The sequence below is a fragment of the Drosophila novamexicana genome, unplaced genomic scaffold, assembly GCF_003285875.2.
Source record: "Drosophila novamexicana strain 15010-1031.04,08,12 unplaced genomic scaffold, DnovRS2.1 tig00001834-arrow-arrow-pilon, whole genome shotgun sequence".
Taxonomy (NCBI): domain Eukaryota; kingdom Metazoa; phylum Arthropoda; class Insecta; order Diptera; family Drosophilidae; genus Drosophila; species Drosophila novamexicana.
Window position 1 is genome coordinate 243,841 of NW_020824898.1, and position 21,364 is coordinate 265,204.

The 21,364-nt window shown below is 41.0% G+C and overlaps 2 protein-coding genes across 5 annotated transcripts; one reads left to right on the top strand and one right to left on the bottom strand.

The window, feature by feature from the left end:
- The first annotated feature begins 849 nt into the window (after positions 1 to 849).
- LOC115768544 (uncharacterized serine-rich protein C215.13) lies at positions 850 to 7,091 on the top strand. 4 transcript variants are annotated; one of them, XM_030713151.1, is made up of 4 exons: positions 850 to 941; positions 4,282 to 4,369; positions 4,962 to 5,392; positions 5,985 to 7,091. In XM_030713151.1, exons 2-4 carry the CDS (start codon positions 4,360 to 4,362, stop codon positions 6,627 to 6,629), a joined length of 1,086 nt encoding a protein of 361 aa, XP_030569011.1. In that variant the 5' UTR covers positions 850 to 941; positions 4,282 to 4,359; the 3' UTR covers positions 6,630 to 7,091. The 4 variants fall into 4 exon arrangements, with proteins under 4 accessions (XP_030569011.1, XP_030569013.1, XP_030569012.1 ...); XM_030713153.1 differs by having other exon boundaries at positions 850 to 936; XM_030713152.1 differs by lacking the exon at positions 850 to 941 and adding an exon at positions 1,626 to 1,764.
- A 2,968-nt stretch (positions 7,092 to 10,059) lies between these two features.
- On the bottom strand, positions 10,060 to 14,256 carry LOC115768553. The gene is made up of 5 exons (XM_030713163.1): positions 14,157 to 14,256; positions 13,361 to 14,098; positions 13,253 to 13,324; positions 11,959 to 12,964; positions 10,060 to 10,772 (listed from the first exon to the last, which is right to left on the bottom strand). Exons 1-5 carry the CDS (start codon positions 14,196 to 14,198, stop codon positions 10,282 to 10,284), a joined length of 2,349 nt encoding a protein of 782 aa, XP_030569023.1. The 5' UTR covers positions 14,199 to 14,256; the 3' UTR covers positions 10,060 to 10,281.
- Positions 14,257 to 21,364: the final 7,108 nt, after the last annotated feature.

Sequence of the window (21,364 nt, forward strand, 5' to 3'; positions counted from 1 at the left end):
CGTAGTGCACAGCAAAAATTGTAGAAAGAGAGCGAGAAACAAATTTGGATTTCTGTGCACGAAATGTTCTGTTTAATTAGTTAAGTAGACTCTTGCATACCTATTAATCGTATTAGCTAATTATATAAATGCATACCTTAGTTAAGTCGATTAATGCATGTATACTTTTATTATTTATGCAATTTATTTATAGATTCTTTTCTAAATTCATAATAAAGATAATCACAGACACGAGCAGCACATTTTTATCCGTTACAAGTTCAAATTTTTCTATATCGATTAATTTGGCTCGTTGGCTGATATATCGCTTATCGATACATCGCAAATGCAAGAAGAACTATCGATGGTTTACTTGGTGCTCGTGACGTCATAATTGACCCTCTTCAGTAACGGCAAACAACGCAAAGGCGAAACTTTTGATAAACATTTATTTCATTTTGCTTCTAATCAAGTTTCAAGCCGAGCCCCATTTGAAAACTGTCCGTTAAATTGTGAAGTTCGGTTTGCATTATTTAGCGTGCCAAATAAAGTATAAATAATAATAAATCGAACAATTTCTTTTTTCCCCTTTTCATTTTAAATTTGCTTCAAATTAGCTGGTGGTGCACGACATTAAGCTGAATGCTACATAATCCATACCAGTTGATCAAGCTTCGCAAATTTTCACCAGCAGGGTCACTAATGACGTCATAAACTGCGCTCGCATTTCTTGTTTGCCTCTTTCATTGTCGCCCAGCTGGTTTGACAGCCCCCACTCTTGTGCTCTCACCCACTCACTCTCCCACAACTTACTCTTGCTTTTCGTTTTGGACAACATTCATATCAGACCACAAACTGAAGCCAATTGAAAAGCAAATCATCAACGCAGCCGATAGCAATAACACATTTACGATGAAGGGATGACGTGCAGCCAAAACTAACCAACTACAGCAGCAGGTGAGGTAAGTAGCTGGCGGTGGGGGGAGTGTGTCGCTTGTGCCGTTTTATAGTGTGGAATGTAATAGAAAGCCACGCTGTCTGTGCTGTGTGTGTGTGTGTGCGTCAGTGTGTCTGTGTATGGGGGTGCGCGTCGCGACTTGACATTGAAAAGTTAATTGCATTAGATGTCTAGAGAAATGTCTATTGGGTTGCCTTTTATGCAAGCCACGCACAAACACACAATAGAAAGAGAGTGGGAAAGAGACATAGAGCGAGAGCGAGAGCGCAACGCCAGCATCCCAGGCCTGAACGTTGTGGATTTTGTAGTTGGCGTAAAAGCGCTTACAACAGCAACAATTTCACACGCACACACACACAAACGTAAACACATACATATTGTATATACCTAGCCATGTATGCACGTTGGCACGTTCTCTCAATGCCTCGCGCTCTCTCCCACTCTCTCTGTCTCTCTCCCTCCCTGTCTATTGCTTGCGCGCTTGTTTTGTCAATTCTCCAAAAACGCGTCGCGTGCTCCAACAAACACCCACCACCCCAACCAGCGCCTGTCGCTGCTGCTGCTGCTGCTGTTGCCGCCGCTGCTACTGCTGGCGCTTCTGCTGCTGCCGTCGCTGTTGAATTGTAGTACAAAGCAGCAGCCCCATTCATCGTTCGACACTCGCTGCTGCCTGCTGCTGTTTTGTTGCCCAGAGTCCGGATCATAGTTTTTGGTTCGCGTTTCGCAAGCGTCTCGCAGGAGCATTCCACAAGCACACACACACACATACACAGCCATAACCCACCCAACCTACTCCTGCATAATTGTGTGAAAAAAAAGCGACTCAAGTAAGTTGTTAAAATTTTGATACATTCGCCAAACGCTTTTCGCGTGTTGCACGCATAGCTGTCCGTGTGTGCATGCATGTGTTGTGTGTGTGTGTGTGTGTGCATGAAAAAGTGTAAAAAAATCCTTGCGAAGTTGCAAGCCTAGTGCTAAATTTAGACCTGAAACCAACAAGGCTGCAACACGCAGTCGCTGCTGCTGCTGCTGCCTTGCGGCCCCCCACAGCCAAAACACCCACACCACAATACCCAGCGTATGCATATATGCAAACGTCAGACTAACTTACGCTCTCTCGCTCGCTCACTGCGTGAGGTGCTGTGCATAAGTGCATGCGTGTGCGTTGCGTGCGTGTGTGTGTGTGTGTGTGCGCAGTATGAATGGAACAAAAGTACTTGGCGACGCAACAACATCAATGCGGAATCGATAGTCAGACGACGACAACGTGGTCCAAGCAGCGGGGGAGGTGAGCGAAGCTCTGCTCCGGATAAAACGATGGCTGCAAAGACGTTTACGTTTTACTGTCGTGCTCTCCTCCACTGCACTTGTCACTCTGTGTCTGTGTGCACGTGAGTCTCTCTGTGTGTATGTCTGTATGTCTGTGTGTGTGTGCGTGCCTGTGCTCGTGGAGCACGTAGCCATCGGTCGTAGTATTTTCCGCGTAAATTGAAAGCAAATTGAATGTGATTGAAACGTACAACGGTGTTCAACGAGCCGCAAGAGTCAATCAAATATGTCATCCATCTCTTTTTTCATGTCATGTTTCCACATTTTTCTCGAAAATCATTTTTGTTTCATATCAACTTTCGCACGCTTTGGTATTTTTTTTCTCGCTATGCTTTTTGTTGTTATTATTGCATTGCTCCTAGTTGGCCGCCGCTGCTGCTGCTGCTGCTGGTGCTGCTGCTTCTTCTGCCCATAAATACTATGTACTACGAGCATGCTGCTAACTCGTTGCATTTTCACAAACGAAGCCCTGTCGAAGGCGCACGAAGCGGCACGAGTTGTGCGCGCATGTTTGCCCCCCCCCCCCCTTGCCCACTTCGCCTGCCTTACTATTCACACACACAACGATACCAGGCCAGCCAGTCAACCAGTGCAAAAAGCTCCCACACACACGCACACACACACACGCACACTGACGTACAGAAATTGCAAGTGAGAGCGCAGCGACAGCAGCCGGAGCAGAGCTCCAGCGCCAGCGCAGAGATTTTTTGGCCATAATTTTTCAGTTTGAGCGCAGCGCTAGCCGGTGACGGGTGATGATAGTAATACGTAGTAGTAATAAGTCGGCGAGCCGAAAAGTCTGCCATAGAGAGAATTGCAGCAGCTAAAAAAAAAAAATAGTAAAATTAATATAAAAGTGCAACGGCAAATGTTGTGCAAAGCAAATGACAAAGCAGAAAAACAAAAAAAAAAGCGAATTAATGGGCCAAAGCGCAAACTAAAAAAAACGGCAGCCATTACTATTAGCGATAACTGTTGTTTTTCGACGCTGCCGCCGACTGCTGTCTGGCCGTGTGGTGGGGTCCTGTTAAAGAACTTTTGCTTCCGCAAATACGAGACCGAAAATCGATAATTTCGTGCTGTATAAGTTACGGCGAAAGGTGCGCGCTCGCTCGGCTCGGTTCGGTTCGGTTCGGTACGGTACGGTTCGGCTTTTGGCACGAATATATGTAAAGTGGCAACCTTCTTATTGTTGTTCTTGCTGTTGTTGCAGTGGGTGGGTGCAAAGCGGTGTGGATTACAAGAAAACGCCGCGCATGAAACGTGATTGAAATTATTGCACAAAAAGGAAACGGCGCTTACACGCGCCAAACAGGCGCGCGTAGGCGGCAACAGTGAACAAACGGCAAAGAGACATCTCTCACGCGAGAGAGCGTGTGCGTGTGTGTGAGCGAGTGAGTGAGCGCGCATTCGAGCTCTCGCGTAAATCAGGAAGCAAAGTAAAGCGCAAAAATAACAAACAAAAATACCATACACTGATGGCGAATAAATAGAAACCGAAAACGAGTGTAAAACGTAACAGCACAAAAAGTACTAGCATGTAGTAATAGTAGTAGGAATAAGAGCGAGAGGACCCCACGGACACCCAAACGAACTCGAACTCACACACACACGCACACGCACACGTACAAAAGGCGGCTGATAGAGGGGCGTCGCAGTCGCTGCCGCAGCTGACGTCGACGTTGTCGTCGTAGTAAGTTTTTCTGTGTTGTGGGTGCAGTGTCGCGTAAACACGAACGTGTGTGTGTGTGCGTGTGTTTGTATGCGCGTATGTGCGTGTGGAATGTGTAATAAATAAAACAAAGCACACAGCAAAAAATCATGATAAAGTTTGTCAGGCACAAAAATCGCGAGAATTCATTAAAGGCATCGAAAAATTTTCTGCGTAAAAAGGTGGGCACAAAACGCACAACATTCAAAAAAAAAAAATGAACTCAAATGAACCAATAAAAAAATAGCAAAACCAAAACAAAATGAATCAAATCATTTTAACAATTCATTTCATATGCTTGCAGCGTGAATCGAATGACTCTGGCACCGAATCTGATGGTGAACTCCTCGATGTGGAAAACAAACGTCACTTAGATGTGGATATGGAAACTAGTAAGTAAATGTGTGTGTGTGTGTGTGTGTGTGTGTGTGTGTGTGTGTGTGTGTGTGTGTGTGTGTGTGTGTGTGTGTGTGTTTGTGTGTGTGGTGCGTATAAACAGATCGTAAATCCAAATAATGAACATTTATATAAACAATCAAATCAAGCATGGAGGATCAGATTAAAGCCTAAAAGTTATTGAACTTATCGATAACAAAACAAAGTGTTATTTTCTCAGAGTTTGGATCACAGTGAAATGTTTAAGACACAGCTAAACGAAATTTTGATTATTCAAACATTTTTATTAGTAATATGTCATAGTTTTTCGATATTAGTCCTTCCAGTCATAAAATTTATCGATATCTATCGATAACATAAAGCTCTATCTGAGTGCGAAGTCGATAAATGTATCGAATTTGCTAAAACTTTAAAATTACTTTTAGAGTTTAAACTTTAAAAAATAATCGATACATGTATCGATATATCTATTGTTATCGATATATAATAATAATGTTCCTGCCTAGCTGATTGCTCTAGATACGTACTTAAAATGTTATCGATTTATCGATGTTCATGAATTGTTATTGATGAATTTCCATTCAACAGGTTTGAGTTCCTGTACGGATGCAAACTCACCTACAACCGATACTGCATGCTCATCAGAGTCGTCTGCGATCGCTGCTGCTGCAATGATGTGTCACCATCAGACATCGTCGTCGTCGTCCTGCGCCCATCTCATGTACGATCAGCATAGCTCCGAGGAGGAGCTGGAGGTGATCAATGGGCCATCAGCGGTGGCCGCTGCCGAGGCAGCTGCAGCGGCGGCGGCGGCGGCTCATACAACAACAACCACCAGCGGCGCAGCGGCATCCACGTCCAGTGCATCGCGTCTATCGAATCGGGGCTGTGCCTCATCTCTCGATACGGAGGCGCCATACGATGAGCGTGCAACCACATCATCCAATTCGAAGCGTTCCAGCTCTACGCTAATGGTCGAGAATCGCAAGCGTTCGCTGGCACACAGTTCCGATGATGAGGTGAGTATTTACTGAGCTTTTCAACTAACGAGTAGCGAGTGAGAACTAACAAATGAGAAGGAATAACGAGTGCGCACTAATGAGTAGTGAGTGTGAACTATTTAGATAGACTAAGGGAGACCCCAGTGAGATCAAAGTAACGAGCGAGACGTAACGAGTAACGAGTGGGAACTAATGAGTTCGACTTAAGGAGTAACGAGTTAAACTGTAGAAGTAACGAGTGAGATCAAGTGATTAACGAATTAGAAATAACGAGTAGCGAGTGAGAAGTAACGAGTTCGATCAAAGGAGTAACGAGTAAAACCTAACGAATAGCAAGTGTAACGAATAACGTGTGAGAGCTAACGAGTGAGATTAGAGTAGTAGATGAGAAGTAACGTGTAGCGAGTGTAACGAGTAGCGAGTGAGAATTTATGACTTAGACTAGAGAAGTAACTATTTAGACTAAAAAAGTAACGAGCGAAACCTAACGAGTGAGAAAAGAAGTAACCAGTGAGAACTGAAGAGTAGCAAGTGTAAATTAACGAGTCACAAGTAGTAGCTAACGAGTAACGAGTGAGAACTAACGAATCTTTCTCCTTTTTTTTTACAGTTGCGCAACTCGCTGGAGCCAATATTGACGCCCGTGAACTTTCGCACATCGCCGCCATTGGAGGCATTTAAGCCAAATCGTAGCCATATGATGTTCCGCTCCACAACGCCACTGATATTATCGGAGGCCAGATGTGGCATCGAAAATATTAAATTATGTGATAATAGTGTAAATGAGGAGAACGGCGACGGCAGCAACAATGGCAACAGCAACAACAGCAGCAGCAAATGCGCCAAACTTGGAGCTGGAGAGGACGTTGGCAACGAGAACGAGCCGAGCGTTATAAAGGCGTGCAGCAGCTCGCTGAAAATGAGCAACAGTTCGCATCACATTTACCAGCCGCAGCCCAAATACAGTTTCCATTATAATAGTTCGCGCAGCAGTCCGGCCTCCACAACGGGCCTGGACATGGAGGTGCGTTCGGTTAGTCCGCCGGCGAAATTATTTCATTGCGCCATTTCGCCGCATCGTCGTCCCAGCAATAATGTTGCCGGCAGCGGGCAGCCGGCAACAGCTGGCGGGGGCGATGATGCTGTTAATGTTGCTACAGCCGCTGCCGCTGCCGCTGCCGCCGCCACACAGAGACTGCAGCGACCGCATCGGCCGTGTTTAGATTTTGATAAGATGCAGCAGGTGAGTCTCTAATGCAGAGCGCGCTAACAGCAAAAGAAAACAAAGAAAAGGCAGAGCAAAAGGAAAAGGCAAATCAAAGACTTTTTATACAAACAACAACAACAACAGAAACAGTAACAGTAACAGTAACAGAAACAACAACTGCAAGCTGTAAAAAGTACCTAAGCAGCCAGTGTTGATTAACAGCACAGCAATAACACTGGCCAACACAATTAGGCGCACACTACACGATCAAGCGGCCTGACGTCATGCAGGCAAACAATAAAACAAAAACCAAACCAATAACAACAACAACAACAATATATATATATATATATATCATCAAATCAAATTATGTAAAGCTAAACGTAATTCAAGTTTTAAACAGAAAATACGCTAACAAAATAACAACTAAACAATAGAAGCAGCTATTTTTTCACAATTTTAAACCAAAAATGCAAAACCGAGAAAAAAACAAAACAAACCAAAAGGAAAACAAAAAACAAAAGCAGCAGTTGGCAAAGCTTAGACATATATATATATATATATATATATCTGTATATACATGCATACAAATATATGTATGTCTATGTATATGTGTGTGGATAGGTGCATGTAACTGTAAATATTGTGTATTTGTGTGCGTTGAGGAAGGCATTTTGAAAATTGGCAAAAGCTACGCTGTTAGCAGGTATTTTAATTTTTTTAAAAAACAAAAACAAACAATATATAATTAATATAACATTAAAAAAAAAAAAGAAAAAACAAAATTAACAATTTGTGGTGTGATGTAGAACGCAGAAGACTCGAAAACTTTAAAGAGCAAAAAAAAAAACAAAAAAAAAATTATATTTCTATAAAAATGTGTAAAATGCAAAGCAAAAAGAAGATAACGAAAGCCGCTCTTGGCAGCTGCAAGAAGAAGAAGCAGAGGCAGAGGCAGAAGAAGCAGAGGCTGAATGAGAGCGGCTTGCGAGAGCAGCAGCAAGAAGAAGAAGAAGTCGTGAGAGAGTTTTGTGCAAGGAAATAGCGTAGCAAACACTGGGGACACACGCAAGACAGAGACGGCAATAGAACAAAAATACAAAACATGAGAAAAAATACTAAAAAAAAAAAATACAACTTTTGTATGCAGCAAAAAAACAAACAAACAAACAGTTAAATGTAACAGATGTAAAAAAAAAAAAACACACACACACAAAGCTATTTTATAAACAAACTAAAAAAAAAGAAGAGCAGGAAAAGGAAACACATAAAAAAGAGAAAAAAAAACCAAAAAGCTGCCAACACAAAAAGCATTCATTTATGCAAAACAGATTTCTGGATACAAAATATGATTGATTGATTGATTGATTGATTGATTGTAAAAGCAACAATTGGCAATATGTGTAAAAGTGTAAAAGCAGCATTCAATTTTCTTTGTCAACTTAAGCAGAAAACAAACAAACAAAAAACCAAAACCCATAATAAGCCCATATTCAATTAACAAAAAACAAACAAAAAAAAAAGAAGAAGCAAAACAACAACAAACGAAATAACAGTAATTTTGTGTGCAACCATAGCAAAAGCAGAGAACATACATTTTTAAGTACAGATATATATATATATATATATATATAGATATATATATATATTAAAGGATATTCAAAGTAAAGCTAATTTTAAATCATATTCAAAGCGAGAAGCAAGCAAAACATTTCTGTTCGAAACCCAAAAAGTAGTCGCATACACACACATACTTTCAAATAACCGTTACACACACACACACACACACACAGACACACACACACAGCAACCTACCAGAAGCGCATAATCCACACCACCAAAAAAATAAACTTCAACTTAAACTCCATCAAGGATCAGGCAGAGATCCAACAAGGCAAGGTACTAGGATTGCAGTTTTCAACATTTTTAATTAGACGAACAGCAGGAAAAACCCAAGAAATTATATATATAGTATATATATTTAAATGGAGAATGGAAGATATCATGGACTGAGCGTTAAGTGAAGCAACCGCAACTAGGTTCTAGTTTTTGAGTTCAAAGTGAAGGCAAATTGTGAGAATGAAAACAAAATAACGGCAAAGCACACACAAATCAAGGAGAGCAAGAAGCAGACAGTTATGGAGGTTATGTTGAATATTTTTGAGAAGAAGCAGAACAAGAAAAACAAAGAAGAGAGAAACAAGTTAAGTTGTAAACAAAATACAAAGATTTCATTGAGGTTCGGGCCAGCCTGGACTCTTATGTTGTACATAGTTACATTAATATTTACGATATATATTTAATATATATATATATATATGATTACTCAGTAACAAGATGAATGGGAAAAGCAAACAAACAGAAACCAACCTTAAGAATTAAGTCGATGAACGGTACAAGTGCAAAAAGAGAAAGAATTATTACAAAGAAAACTAAAAACGAGATGAAAAATAAAATAAAGAAATGCTCTGCAATAGTAAGCGAAAAAAAAAGAAACACGAGGACTTTTCATCTTCGACGACGGCAAACGAGCAAACGTCATGCAGTCTGAACGTGTGCGGCACACTTAACGGTAAGTACAGATATTCCGTTATTCAATTTGTTAACGCTTCATTTTTGTTGAGGTTATGTTCACACACTTTACAACTTTATTTATGCTTATGCATTTAATTTATATTGTTTTCTAAGCGCATTTTTTATATTTTAACAAATTACTTTCAATTGATAAACTTTTTGTGGGAATTTTCGACTTTCTCTTTGTTATAGTTTAATTCTTTGCTTTTTTTGAGGTTATGTTCACAAACTTTTCAACTTTTTGTATGTGCAGTTAATTTATCTTGTTTTTCTATTTCTTTTCACATATTTTAACAATTTACTTTCAATTGAAAAACTTTTTTTGGGGTACTTTTCGATTTTCTCTTCGTTAAAATTAAATGCTTCGCTTTTTTTGAGGTTATGTTCGCAAACTTTTCAATTTTGTTTATGTTTATGCAATATAATTTATCTTGTTTTTCAATTTCATTTGCTTTCAATTGATAACCTTTTTTTTTTGGTCATTTTCGATTTTATCTCTTCGTTATAATTAAATTCTTTGCTTTTTTTGAGGTTATGTTCACAAAATTTTCAACTTTATATACCTGCATTTGATTTATATTGTTTTTCTATATCTTTTCAAATATTTTAACAATTTACTTTCAATTGATAACCTTTTTTATTGGGAGTTGTCGACTTTCTCTTCGTTATAATTAAATGCTTCGCTTTTTTTGAGGTTATGTTCGCAAAATTTTCAACTTTATGTATCTGCATTTAATTTATCTTGTTTTTCTATTCTTTTTCACATATTTAAACAAATTGCTTTCGTTTGATAACCTTTTTTATGTGACTCTTTTCGAATTTCTCTTTATTATAGTTAAATTCTTTGCTTTTTTTGAGGTTATGTACACAAAATTTGCAATTTTATGTATCTGCATTGAATTTATCTTGTTTTTCTATTTCTTTTCACATATTTGAACAATTTATTTGGTCTGTTTTTTGCCTTCAATTGATAACCTTGTTTGGGATTATGTATCCACTCTTAGCTCTACTTAAGTTAATTACAAGCTTATTTTTCTTTCTTTTGTTCTATTTACATTCTACGCACACACACACATCGTAGGCTGTGTGTTTGTTAATACTATTTTGTGGAAACCTTTTTATTAGGCTATAAGCCCAAAATTTCCTGCTCAGCATCGCCGCATAGGGCTTTAGACTTGTTGTTTATGATCGCCTCGACATCCTCATCCTCGATTTGTTTCAATTTGATACGTTTCTTTGCCGCCGTCTCCGGCAACTGGGCCTGTCGCGCCGGATCGTGTATCCGTGTGTGACGCTTCAGATCGCCGGATACGCGAAACTTTTTGTCGCACACGCCGCACGCGTACGGCTTCTCGCCCGTGTGCACCTTGATGTGGGTCAGCAGATAGGAGCTCGCCCGGAATGTCTTGCCGCAGTACTGGCAGGCATAGTTCCGTTCGCTTGTGTGGATGCGTCGATGCACCACCAGCGAGTACTTACGCGAGAAGCTCTTGCCACAATATTCGCACATGTGAGCCTTCACCTCGCTGTGCCTGGAGATGATGTGGTATTTGAGATCGCCCCACTGCCGGAACTTGAAATCACATTTCTCGCACTTGTAGGGCTTGATGCCGGAATCTGAAAGGGAAAAACAATTTATATATATATATGTATATAGCCAGAGATCTGTGACTTGACTTCAGGCGGGTACATTGAAGAAATTGTAAAAAAAAAACATTCTCTGCATTTCTATGCCTATCCCAATCTCTATCCATAGAGATGATCCCCTTTGTCATATAGTTCCCCTGGAATAGATCGCAAAACTTGTTTCTTATATGGAAGACTTTTCTATCCTCACGAAAGTCTGGAATTACGATATTTACAATGCTTTTTACATATAGAAAAAATCTTATTTAAATCGGACAAACATATCATAGAGTTGCCATGGATTGAAAACTTGGTTCTTGTCCCGAAAACTATTCCTTCTAAGATCTTCAACTTGCTTTTGGCATATAGCTTAAATCGGTTCGCTATATCATATAATTCCTATTGGTATAATGCATATTATTCGCAATATTAAGCTTAACTATGCTTGTGACATATAGTCAAAATTCTCACTCGCATCGCATAACTATATTATATAGCTGCGATAGGAAGAATCAGACGAAAACTGAATTTTGATATGGAAAACCATTTTTTGTTAATCAAACTATGAAGACTAAACTGAACAATCTAGAGCTAAGCTATATGTACATATATATTCATCATCAACATCGGAAAACTATATAGAATAAACTATATATCGTATAACTATATAATATAGCTGCGATAGGAACAATCAGACAATTGAGCTCTTATATAAAAAATCATCTTTGTTTTGACAAAATTTTACAATTAAAAGCTGAGATATATACATAATCACAATCAAAATCGGAGCACTATATAGAGCATCTACCGGATAGTTATATTATATATATAGCTGCCATAGGAACAATCGGAACGAAAATTTAATTGTTATATGAAAAACCTTTTTCGATTTTACAAGAGCTGAGATATATATACATATATAATCATGATCAACATCGGAGCACTATATAGATCATCTATCAGATAACTATATAATAGATATATCTCATTCAACTTTACAATCAAGAACTGAGATGTATATAAATCACAATCAACATCGGAATACTTTATGAAGCTTCCAAATCTGAATACTAAACATGTATCAAGGGTAAACTCTGGCAAAGATAAAGCCGTTCTCGTGTTCGCAACAGACTCTGAGATACCCTCTATTTTTGGCGCAACTCCCGCCCCGACTCACGTGTGCGTTCATGCGCCTTGAGCGCGCTCTGCGTGTAGAAGGATCGCTCGCAGCTGGCGCACTGAAAGGCGCGCTCCTTGGTATGTGTATATTGATGGTACTTCAGAGCATTGTACGAATTGAAGTCCCGGACGCACTTGTCGCAGTGGAACTTGCGTTTCGCATCGTGCGCATCGTCGCCGGCGGGCTTCTCGTCCGTCTCCATTTGATAGCTGTCGGCATTGTCGTCCGTCAGGTGCGCTGCAGGCGAGGAGTTCGAGCTGCCCGCTGCGGGCGCTGCGGCGGCATCCACATCCTCCAGCTTAAAGGACTCCGAGCTGAGCATCAGCGGCGAACGCTGCAGCTGCTCCACGTTGGGTGTGGGCGTGGCAGCTGCCGCGGTAGCTGCTGCTGCTGCTGAAGCTACCTCCGCCTCCGCCGCCGCCTGCGCTGCCTCCGCCGCAGCTGCCGCCTCAATGTAGCTCTTCTTGTGGCCCATCTCCAGCTTGGGCTGCACCGTGGGCTGCTGAAAGCTCAGCGTCATTTGCTCCGCCTCCATGGGATTCGACGTGTTAGTTGCAGCTGGCTGCGTGGGCGTCGGCGGCGGCGGCGGCTCGCCGGGCAGCAGCAGTCCGGAGAAGGCAATGTCGGAGAAATTGTTATTGAACCAGGGCGCGCGCATGCCGCTGGCCGTCAGCTCCAGATCGACCAGCTCGTCGCAGGTGTCCTCAATGGACACCTTGTCGACGACATTGCGTATGCCCTCCAGCATATCCTCCGTGTCGCTGAACTCGACATCGTCGACAACGGGCACAGGATTCGCTGCGGTCGCATTCGTAGCGCCAACGGGCGTCAGCTTGTCCTCGGCCTTGTGCAGGGACATGGCATCCGCATGGATAACCATGTTGACGCCCACAGCGTCGACAACATCGTCGCCAACATCCACGTGGCTGATATTGTGAAAGTTCTCGAAATTTAGCTGCACATCGTGAAAAACTTGATCTAGTTTGGCCTGCTCCTGCTGCAGCTGGAAAAGAAGATGCGGGTGAGGATTAGCAGCTCATTAAAGGCGAGGAGAGAGCGCAAAGATAAAAGCTGAGCTGCGAATGCTGAGAGGCGGCAGCAGGGATTCCTGGACTGGACAGAATGCAACTTGGAGCTTCTTCCCGCAGGACAGTTAAACTTCTCCAGGCAGCGCTTCTTCTAAGGAAGAAGACATCCACTGGGATGTCCATTTAGCAGCATCCTACTTCTGCCCCTCGTTGTTGATCCTTCCACCATCATCTTCTTCTTGTCCGTCTTCTCGTTCGCTTACCTTATCCTGCGTGGACAGTCCGCACATGTCCAGCGGCTCCTTTTGTTGTTGTTGCTGCACCTGCTGCTGCACCTCTTGTTGCACCTGCTGCTGCTGCTGCTGTGGCACGACCAGGCGCTGCTGCAGCGTGCTGCTCGGATCGTAGTGCTCCTTGAGATGGGCATAGAATTCGATTTGTGTGTGCACCGCATAGCCGCAAATTTCGCAGCTGTAATTGGCCACCGTCTGTGGCACCACATGATGGTGCTTGTGCTGCTCCAGCTCCGAGTCCAGCAGTGTGCCCTTCAGCTTGCGCGAGATGCGCTTCTTGTGGGGCAGCACCTTGCGTGCATTCGTTGCGATTGCATTGTGCCCGTAGAGCAGCTCGTCGTCTGTCGGCACGTCGATGGGCACCGGCACGGGCTCAATGGCTAGCGCCGGGTAGGCGGACTGTGCCACCTGCACCTGGGGCGCCACCTCGTTGCCGACACCGGCTGCTGCTGCTGCTGCTGCAGCCGCGGCAGCTGCACGGCTGAGGAAGCTGCTGTTCAACGTGAGAAACTCCACGTCCGACTCTTTGACGGGCGAGGCGGGCACTGCGTCCGCACGCGTCCCATTGGCCTGCTGTACCTGCTGCTCCTCCGCCTCCTCGACATGTTTGTTGACAAACTGGAAAATCGTATTGTGAAAATTGAGCTCCGGCGGCGTCAGCGTATGCTTTTCCACATAGCCAGCAGCGGTGCTGGCGGCGCTGTGTTGGGCCGTGGTGCTCAGATTGGTGGGTGCCTCCGTTTTGGGAAATACGCCCGTATGGTCAATCAGATCCATCATGAAATTGTTGTGCATCAGCTCCGTTGCCAGCAGCGTCTGTGCATAGATGAATATGCTTACAAACATTGGGTATATACATTTGGCGAATGCTTACGTGGTCGATGAACTGTTGTGTGTCCACTTCTTTGCGCTCCATTTTGTACGTTTCACACACAAATTCATTAAAATAATCAAAAAATAACAACTTTGAACTGCGCCCAACAAAAATCTAAATTGCAGAAATGCGAACAGCTGTTCGTGACTTGGCGTTAGAGTTGAGCGCGTGTCGTTAATCGATTAATCGATATGCAGTCGGGCACTTAACATGCGATAGTATCGCAAAGAGTATTGAGTGCAGTATTTTTTAATCGATATTTAAGTGTGTCCAAATTAAGTGCGTTTTTATGTGTGCCAGTTAGCTGCTGTTGAATTGGCAGCACTTTTTGGGGCGCGTAATTCGAATGCTGCGCACTTAAGAGAAAAAGGGGAAATACATTTTCTGAAAGGAAAGTCCATATGGGATAAATAAAGTTGTAATGGCAAAAAAGTAACAGAACAGCGTTAAAATATAATAAATTCATTTCTTTTACTATTTGAAGATCTGAATGTTCCATTTTTTTATATAATTCAATATTCTTACTTGAATATTAACAAGTTTTATGCTTTATTAATTCAATATTTAGTTGGTTTAGTGACTTCTTGTGAATTTTTAATTAAACAAAACTATGCAAAAACGAGACATTTAAATAATTATGTTTTAAAATTCATGTAAACTGGTATTTCTTTAAAATTGTATTGCTTTATTAATATGGACTCCTTCGATCCATCATATTAATACTAATTTCTATGAAATATTATTGGCTCTCTTCTGTTTTACTGCCAAAATTCGGACACCTTTTCGACTACTTGAATGCTTTAATAGTCACGACTCAATCGACAGCCGCATCAACTTAATGCACATCAAAGCGCATTATGCCGACCTATATACAAACTTCGGTTGTAGAATTGTTGCCCGGAATTGCATGTCAAACAGTTGTTTTTTTTTTTCTTCTGTTTTTTTCGAGCGATGGCAATGATGGATTTGGATGTGTTATTGTTATGATTCGAATGAATTCGATGCGTAATTGCTTGGCACAATATCTAAACAAGCCGGAACGGCTGGTTTATTTATTTTTATACAACCGAACGAGATCAAAAGATTTACAACACAAGCCACAGCATCCACAATATTATATTGTCTAATAATTGTTTATTAAACATTAAAAGACTTGCACCAAATATTAAACAGCCCTCAAGTAGGGCGCAAAAAGTGCATAAAATTTTACGAGCATCTTTTCGACGTACAGTGAAACCATATGTTGAACAACCACCGACTGTCTGTCTGTCTGTCTAAGCCCTCTGATCCATTTACCATAAATATGTTGATATATCACAGCGCAGGATTAGCCTCCATATGGATGCATAAGCTGCGTATATTTTGGGGACATCTTACAGCTTATAAATTGCCAGCTCCCGCTGACACTTGAGACCGTGTAAAATATATGAAGTGTTAATTTGTAAATGATTGGAATGTTTATTGTTATGTTTGGGGCCCTCAATTGAGTGGAGTACTCGGTGGGGAGGGGGGGACTCGAGCGTGTTTCCATATGCTTGCGATACCCTGTAATTTATTGCACTTCCTACTCGTCTACAAGAAGCAACCTCTCGCAAATAGATAAAGAAACCTTTCTTTTAGACAATTTGTATATCTTTTTGTTGAAATTATTCACGCAGGTTCGAAAAGGAAACTCTATAACAAATATTGACTTTGCATATTTGTTGAAAATATTTGCCAGCATTTTTTATTTATTTATATATGAAGTAAAAACAAACTCAAAGCCGAAGCCAAACACACCTTTTGCCTGGAACCACAGAGAAAAATGTCCGATAAATAAACAAACCTCAAAACGAACTCGAAAAAGATTTCAATTGTTGTTGTTGTTATTGTTGTTTTCTGGTTTGCTTCAGGTAGCGCTTTGTCTGAGCCCGTGGGCGTTCACTAATTTTTTGGGCAACTATTTGCATTTCTCTAATGAAAAGATAATATTGATGCGCCACAGAATATCGAAATCTTATAAAGACTGTAAAAGCAAAACAATAAACAGCAACAGAATAGAAAAAAACATCTGCGAATTAATGGATTAAGAGACGAGAAGATGGGGAATTCCAGATCGATTTGTATCGATTGCTTGGCAACGGGGCAAGTTATCGATTATCGGAGAGACAGTATTTCGTGGGCGTAAGCTAGGCTCAAAATTTCAAGTCTCTAGCTCTTATAGGTTCTGAGATTCAGGCACGGACGGACGAACGGGCGGACAGACGAACGAACAGAGTCTGACTTGGCTAGATCGACTTTTCTATTGATCCCGATCGAGAATATATATACTTTATAAGCTTGCAGTTGCCTACTTGCGCCTCTTTCCACACATTTGCATAAAAAACAACAATTTTCTCTTATAATTCTCAATCAGTTAAAGCGCAACTCATGATGAACTTTCTTGACTGAAGAGGATTTAGTTTTTCTTGCTGCCAATTGACAACTGAGAAAGCACAAATCAGGCTCAAACTAGAAAAGGTAACATTTCCGCCAGCTCGTTAGAAAGTTGGCGCAAAAAAACTTGCAGAAAAAAGAAATACAAGTGCTTGGTTTTTTTTGAGGCTTTCGCTCTAGACAATACATAATGACATTATTATTATAAGCGTGCTTTTTTGTGGATACAACAAGAGCAGCATGTAAAAAATAATAAAGCGAACATATGACAGGGGCGGATGGAGGAGGCGGGAAAGGGGGCGGGACCGCCAAAGGAGCGTGGCGCAGGAAGCACGAAAGTGTCGCAAGTGCCTTCTTTTGTTCTTCGTCACGTTCTGCGGTGCACTCGCCAAGGCAAAGTAAAGTAACCAACGCAAACCAGCTACGGGCCTAAAGCAAAAGAGACCGACTAGTAAATACCCTGTGCCGTATGCCATAAGAAGTGTCTCCTTTAGTAACTTGATTGTTTGCAGTTCGATCTTCTTAAGATGTTCCAGGCATAAGCTTGACAGCCAAATGTGTGCGTATACTTAAGCACAAGACTGTTAACTGCAAGAAAATTAGTTTTTTTACGATTTTGGGTTATATTCATATTCGTATCTTACAAGTTGTCAAAAAGTGTGAAAGCTTACAAGCAACATTATAGAATATATATTAATTTATTCAAATTTTAGAATTTTAAAATAGAGGTAAGATTGACAAAAGTGCTAGATATAAGAATTTGTTGGACTATAAAATTCCCTGTATTATATGCAAGTGAAGTTTCGACTTTCCAGAACTGAACTCATTTTATGCTCAGCTTTTATTAAAGGGTTTCTTTTCTTGAATTGTTCCGTAACTTAAATGTAATATATTCTGCGGCTGCAATATAATTAACAATTTCCGAAAATTGGCGTCTCTAGCTTTCATATTTCTCGAGATATGCTCAAAAAACCTGAAACTGAAAATCGATATTTATCGATTTTTTTGGAAAAAATGAGCTGCCTTTCATATAGCTAAAGTAATCATACATATCTATATATCTAGAGTGTATATCTTTACTTTGAAGAGTTGGCGACACAACATACCCCCTTGCTTTGGTTACAGGGTATAACAATCTATCGATGCACTGCGCTGCCTCAAAGAGGAAACGGAAACAGCCACAAAATAACAACAACAACAGGAACAGGGGGCAGGGGGGCAGGTGGTGGGTTCAGGTTCAGTGCGGGGCTTGAAGAGCTCTGTTCGATCGCTGGAGAGTTTATTCAGAAAAGTTGGTTGCTTGCGGGCGCAAATTGCTAAACAAAAGCTGTAAAATGTAACAAAAATGCAAAAACAAATAGCAACAACGAACGAGGGGGGCCGGGGGGCGAGGGGTTGCTGTAATGGGCGGGGGCAGGTGGGGGTAGCTGTTGGTGCTGCTGCTGCATAAATATTGTCAGCAGCAGCAGCTGAGCAGCGGGGCAGGCAGCTCTGTCGCTTGCCTCCTTTCCTTACTTTTTTTTTTTGGCCTCTGGCCCGTGGCTGCAGCTTTTTGTGGCACACGTTTTTATACGCTGCCCGAGAGAGTCCTTTAACTATCTCATGGCATGTGCAAGGCATGAAGACAGCTGCGAATAAAGTATATGAAATGCTTGCATTCGCTCACAGTTATTCAAGATTGAACATGAGTTTGAACCAGCAACTTCACCCAGCTCAAGCTTGTGCCGCATTTGCCCTTCAAGCGAATTGAATATTGCGAAATTTGTGCAACGCGTCTCAAATGAATTTTTATAAAGAACTTTGAGCACGAGTTTGAACCAGCGACTTCACCTAGTTTATCTCTGAACCACATTTTCCCTTTAAGCGAATTGAATTATGCAAAAAGTGTGCAACACGTCTCAAATGAATGTTTATAGAGAACTTTGAGCACGAGTTTGAACCAGCGACTTCACCCAGCTAAATCTTGTGCCGTACTTTCCCTTCGAGCGAGTGGAGAATTGTAAAAAGTGTGAAATACGTCTCAAATGAATGTTTATAGAGAACTTTGAGCATGAGTTTGAACCAGCGACCTCACCCAGTTTATCTCTGAGCCACATTTTCCCTTCAAGCGAATTGAATATTGCGAAAATGTGTGCAACGCGTCTCAAATGAATGTTTATAGAGAACTTTGAGCATGAGTTTGAACCAGCGACTTCACCCTGTTTATATCTGAGTCACATTTTCCCTTCAAGCGAATTGAATATTGCGAAAAGTGCACATGTCTCGAATGAATATTGATAAAGAACGGTGTGTATGAGTTTGAACCAGCGACTTCACCTAGCATATGTTGACAAAGAGCTTTGAGCATGAGTTTAAGGCCAAGCGGGACACAAAAATGATTCATGTAATCGCGTATTTTCCGCTCTAGCGCATGGAATTTGCACTTTTATTTAATGTATCTTATTTTAGGGTATTAATACGTTCGTTGTTAATTGTTTTTGCTTGTTTTTTCCTTTCTGTTTTATAATTTTGTGCGCATCTCAGCGAAAAATCTGTTGACGCAATTGTCACGTGCTGTGTTGTTATTTTTTTTTGCTTTTACTTTTTTGTTTTCTGGTTCGTTCGTGTCCTGGCAAAGGATGTGCCAGCGGGCAAGGCACGCGCATAGTTTTACCTTCTCCCTTCTCCCGTCTCGCTTCTCTCTCTCTCTCTCCCCCCCATGTCTCGTGCCACATACTCAAGTGCAATGCGACGGGCCAAACCAAGTGGCGACTGTTTGTTTTTTAATCAGATCTAAGCAGAAGTTGCTAAAGCCTAGAAAAGCGCATTGTATGTGCTTGAGAATGGCACAAAAAGCAACTAGGCATACTTGCGGAGATCTTATTAAGACAAATAGTCAGAGCAGACTTTCAAAAGTTGTTAAAAAATAAAAACTAAATTGATTTTTATGATTGAAACCATTTCCTTGGTCTAATTTATGTAATATAATATCATGTCTCTAGACTATTTCTGTATTCAAATTGTCGAAACAATTGTTTGTTTTATTTCATGGCATAGAATATTGTGTATGCACCTTTCTGAAATTTTCTTTTAAATTAAATGAATATTTGTTTAAAGCAACAATTTGATGTTGAAGTGAGCTCTGCAAGCGCTGCTCCCCAACCAAACCTGTCCATAGGTACTTAGTTCTAGGAATAGTCCTGTCTCTGTTAGTCCTGTTGCCCTTCTCCAGTTTCCCCCATGTGCTCTCCCTCTTTCCTTCAGATCGCACCACTATATCATATAGCTGGCATAGGAATAATCTATATAAAAGTAAGTTCTTGTATGAAAAACTTCTCTTTCTCGAGATATCTGGACCCATTCATAAGTTTGACCATGCTCTCTACATAGATGCAAAAACTTACCAGCATCGGATCACTCTAATCTATATTCTAAGAGCTTGTTGTAGGGAAATCTATTAAGTTTTTCCATCAAATTTGCATCAAGCTCAGTTTTAACGAGCTTCACAATTCTCTTAAGGCAAATGTCTACTTTGTATAACTTCTACTTATGCCTGTTCGCATTTGCTTAAGGTTCTTGCTCTCTGTTTTATATGTGGAATCCTTCCCCTTAAACATCTTTTACATTATGAGGAAAATCTCTGAGGAAAAACCACTGAAACCACAAAAAATTTGATGCATTTGCAAATATTTCCACACAAAGTAATTGCAGGGCAAACACTTGGCGTTGCCTTCGGGATATATATATATATATATATATGTATTGGGTTTCATTAAATGTCAACGGATATTTGATGTTGGGATCATTAAACTCGCATTATGCTCCCCGCTAGGCGGTGCACGCCCCGCACCGCCCGGCTCTACCTTTTTGCCAATCGAACAATATGAAAATATATTTTTGAACATTTGTTGACTCACGCGAGGCACCACCCCAAGTCGACTATACTATTATATATATATATGTGATTCCAGTTGCCGACTTTGATATTAGTCTGATTTGGCGAGCGATAGTTTTCACATGTTTTTGTTCGTGCATTAATTCCAAGCAAATGATTTCCACTTCATTCGGATGCGGTGCACACATTCGAGCATTGCACTTAATCAACTGGAAGTGAATTTGACCAACACAAGAGGTTTTTTAGTTCCTTTTGCGATACCCTGTAAATGTGCTCTAAAAAGGGCGGCATGATAATGATACTCGTTGGTTTTGTAACAGGCGAAAGTTATGCTGAATTGTGGTTAAGATTTTTTCTATTGATAACAAAAGTTCTTGTTAATAAAATTTTTGTTAACTAAAATTTCTCTTCTGTCTTACATGAAGAACTTTTTTCAATAAGAGAATAAAAGTTTCATATCTTTTTTTTTTGCTAACTTAAGCTTCCTTAAATTCTTTCTTAAAGTAGAGAAACAAATTTCTATTAGATATTTTCGCCAAAAATTTCCGCTGTTAAAGAAATTGATATTTCAAGAACCTACTGTGATGGCCTTACAGGGTATCTTGCACTCAACTAGCCGATATTCCAAACTTTTTTTATTTATTATATATATATATATAGTTTGTTCAATATTTGCCTGGCTCTTTGTGCCGAGTGCGATTATTATGATTGTTATTTGTGTGGTGCGCCCCACAATAAAATGATTTTCTGTTGCCTTCGCCCAGGGCCAATGGGCCAGAAAGTAAAGCAGCAAAGCAAAATACAAACTGAAATTTAGAGTGCCGAAAGAAATGTGCATTTAACTTGATGCGAGATCAGCTTGAAAACTGTGACCAAAGAGGCTGCGTGCAGATTGTGGCAAGGTCAGATGTTGGCCACA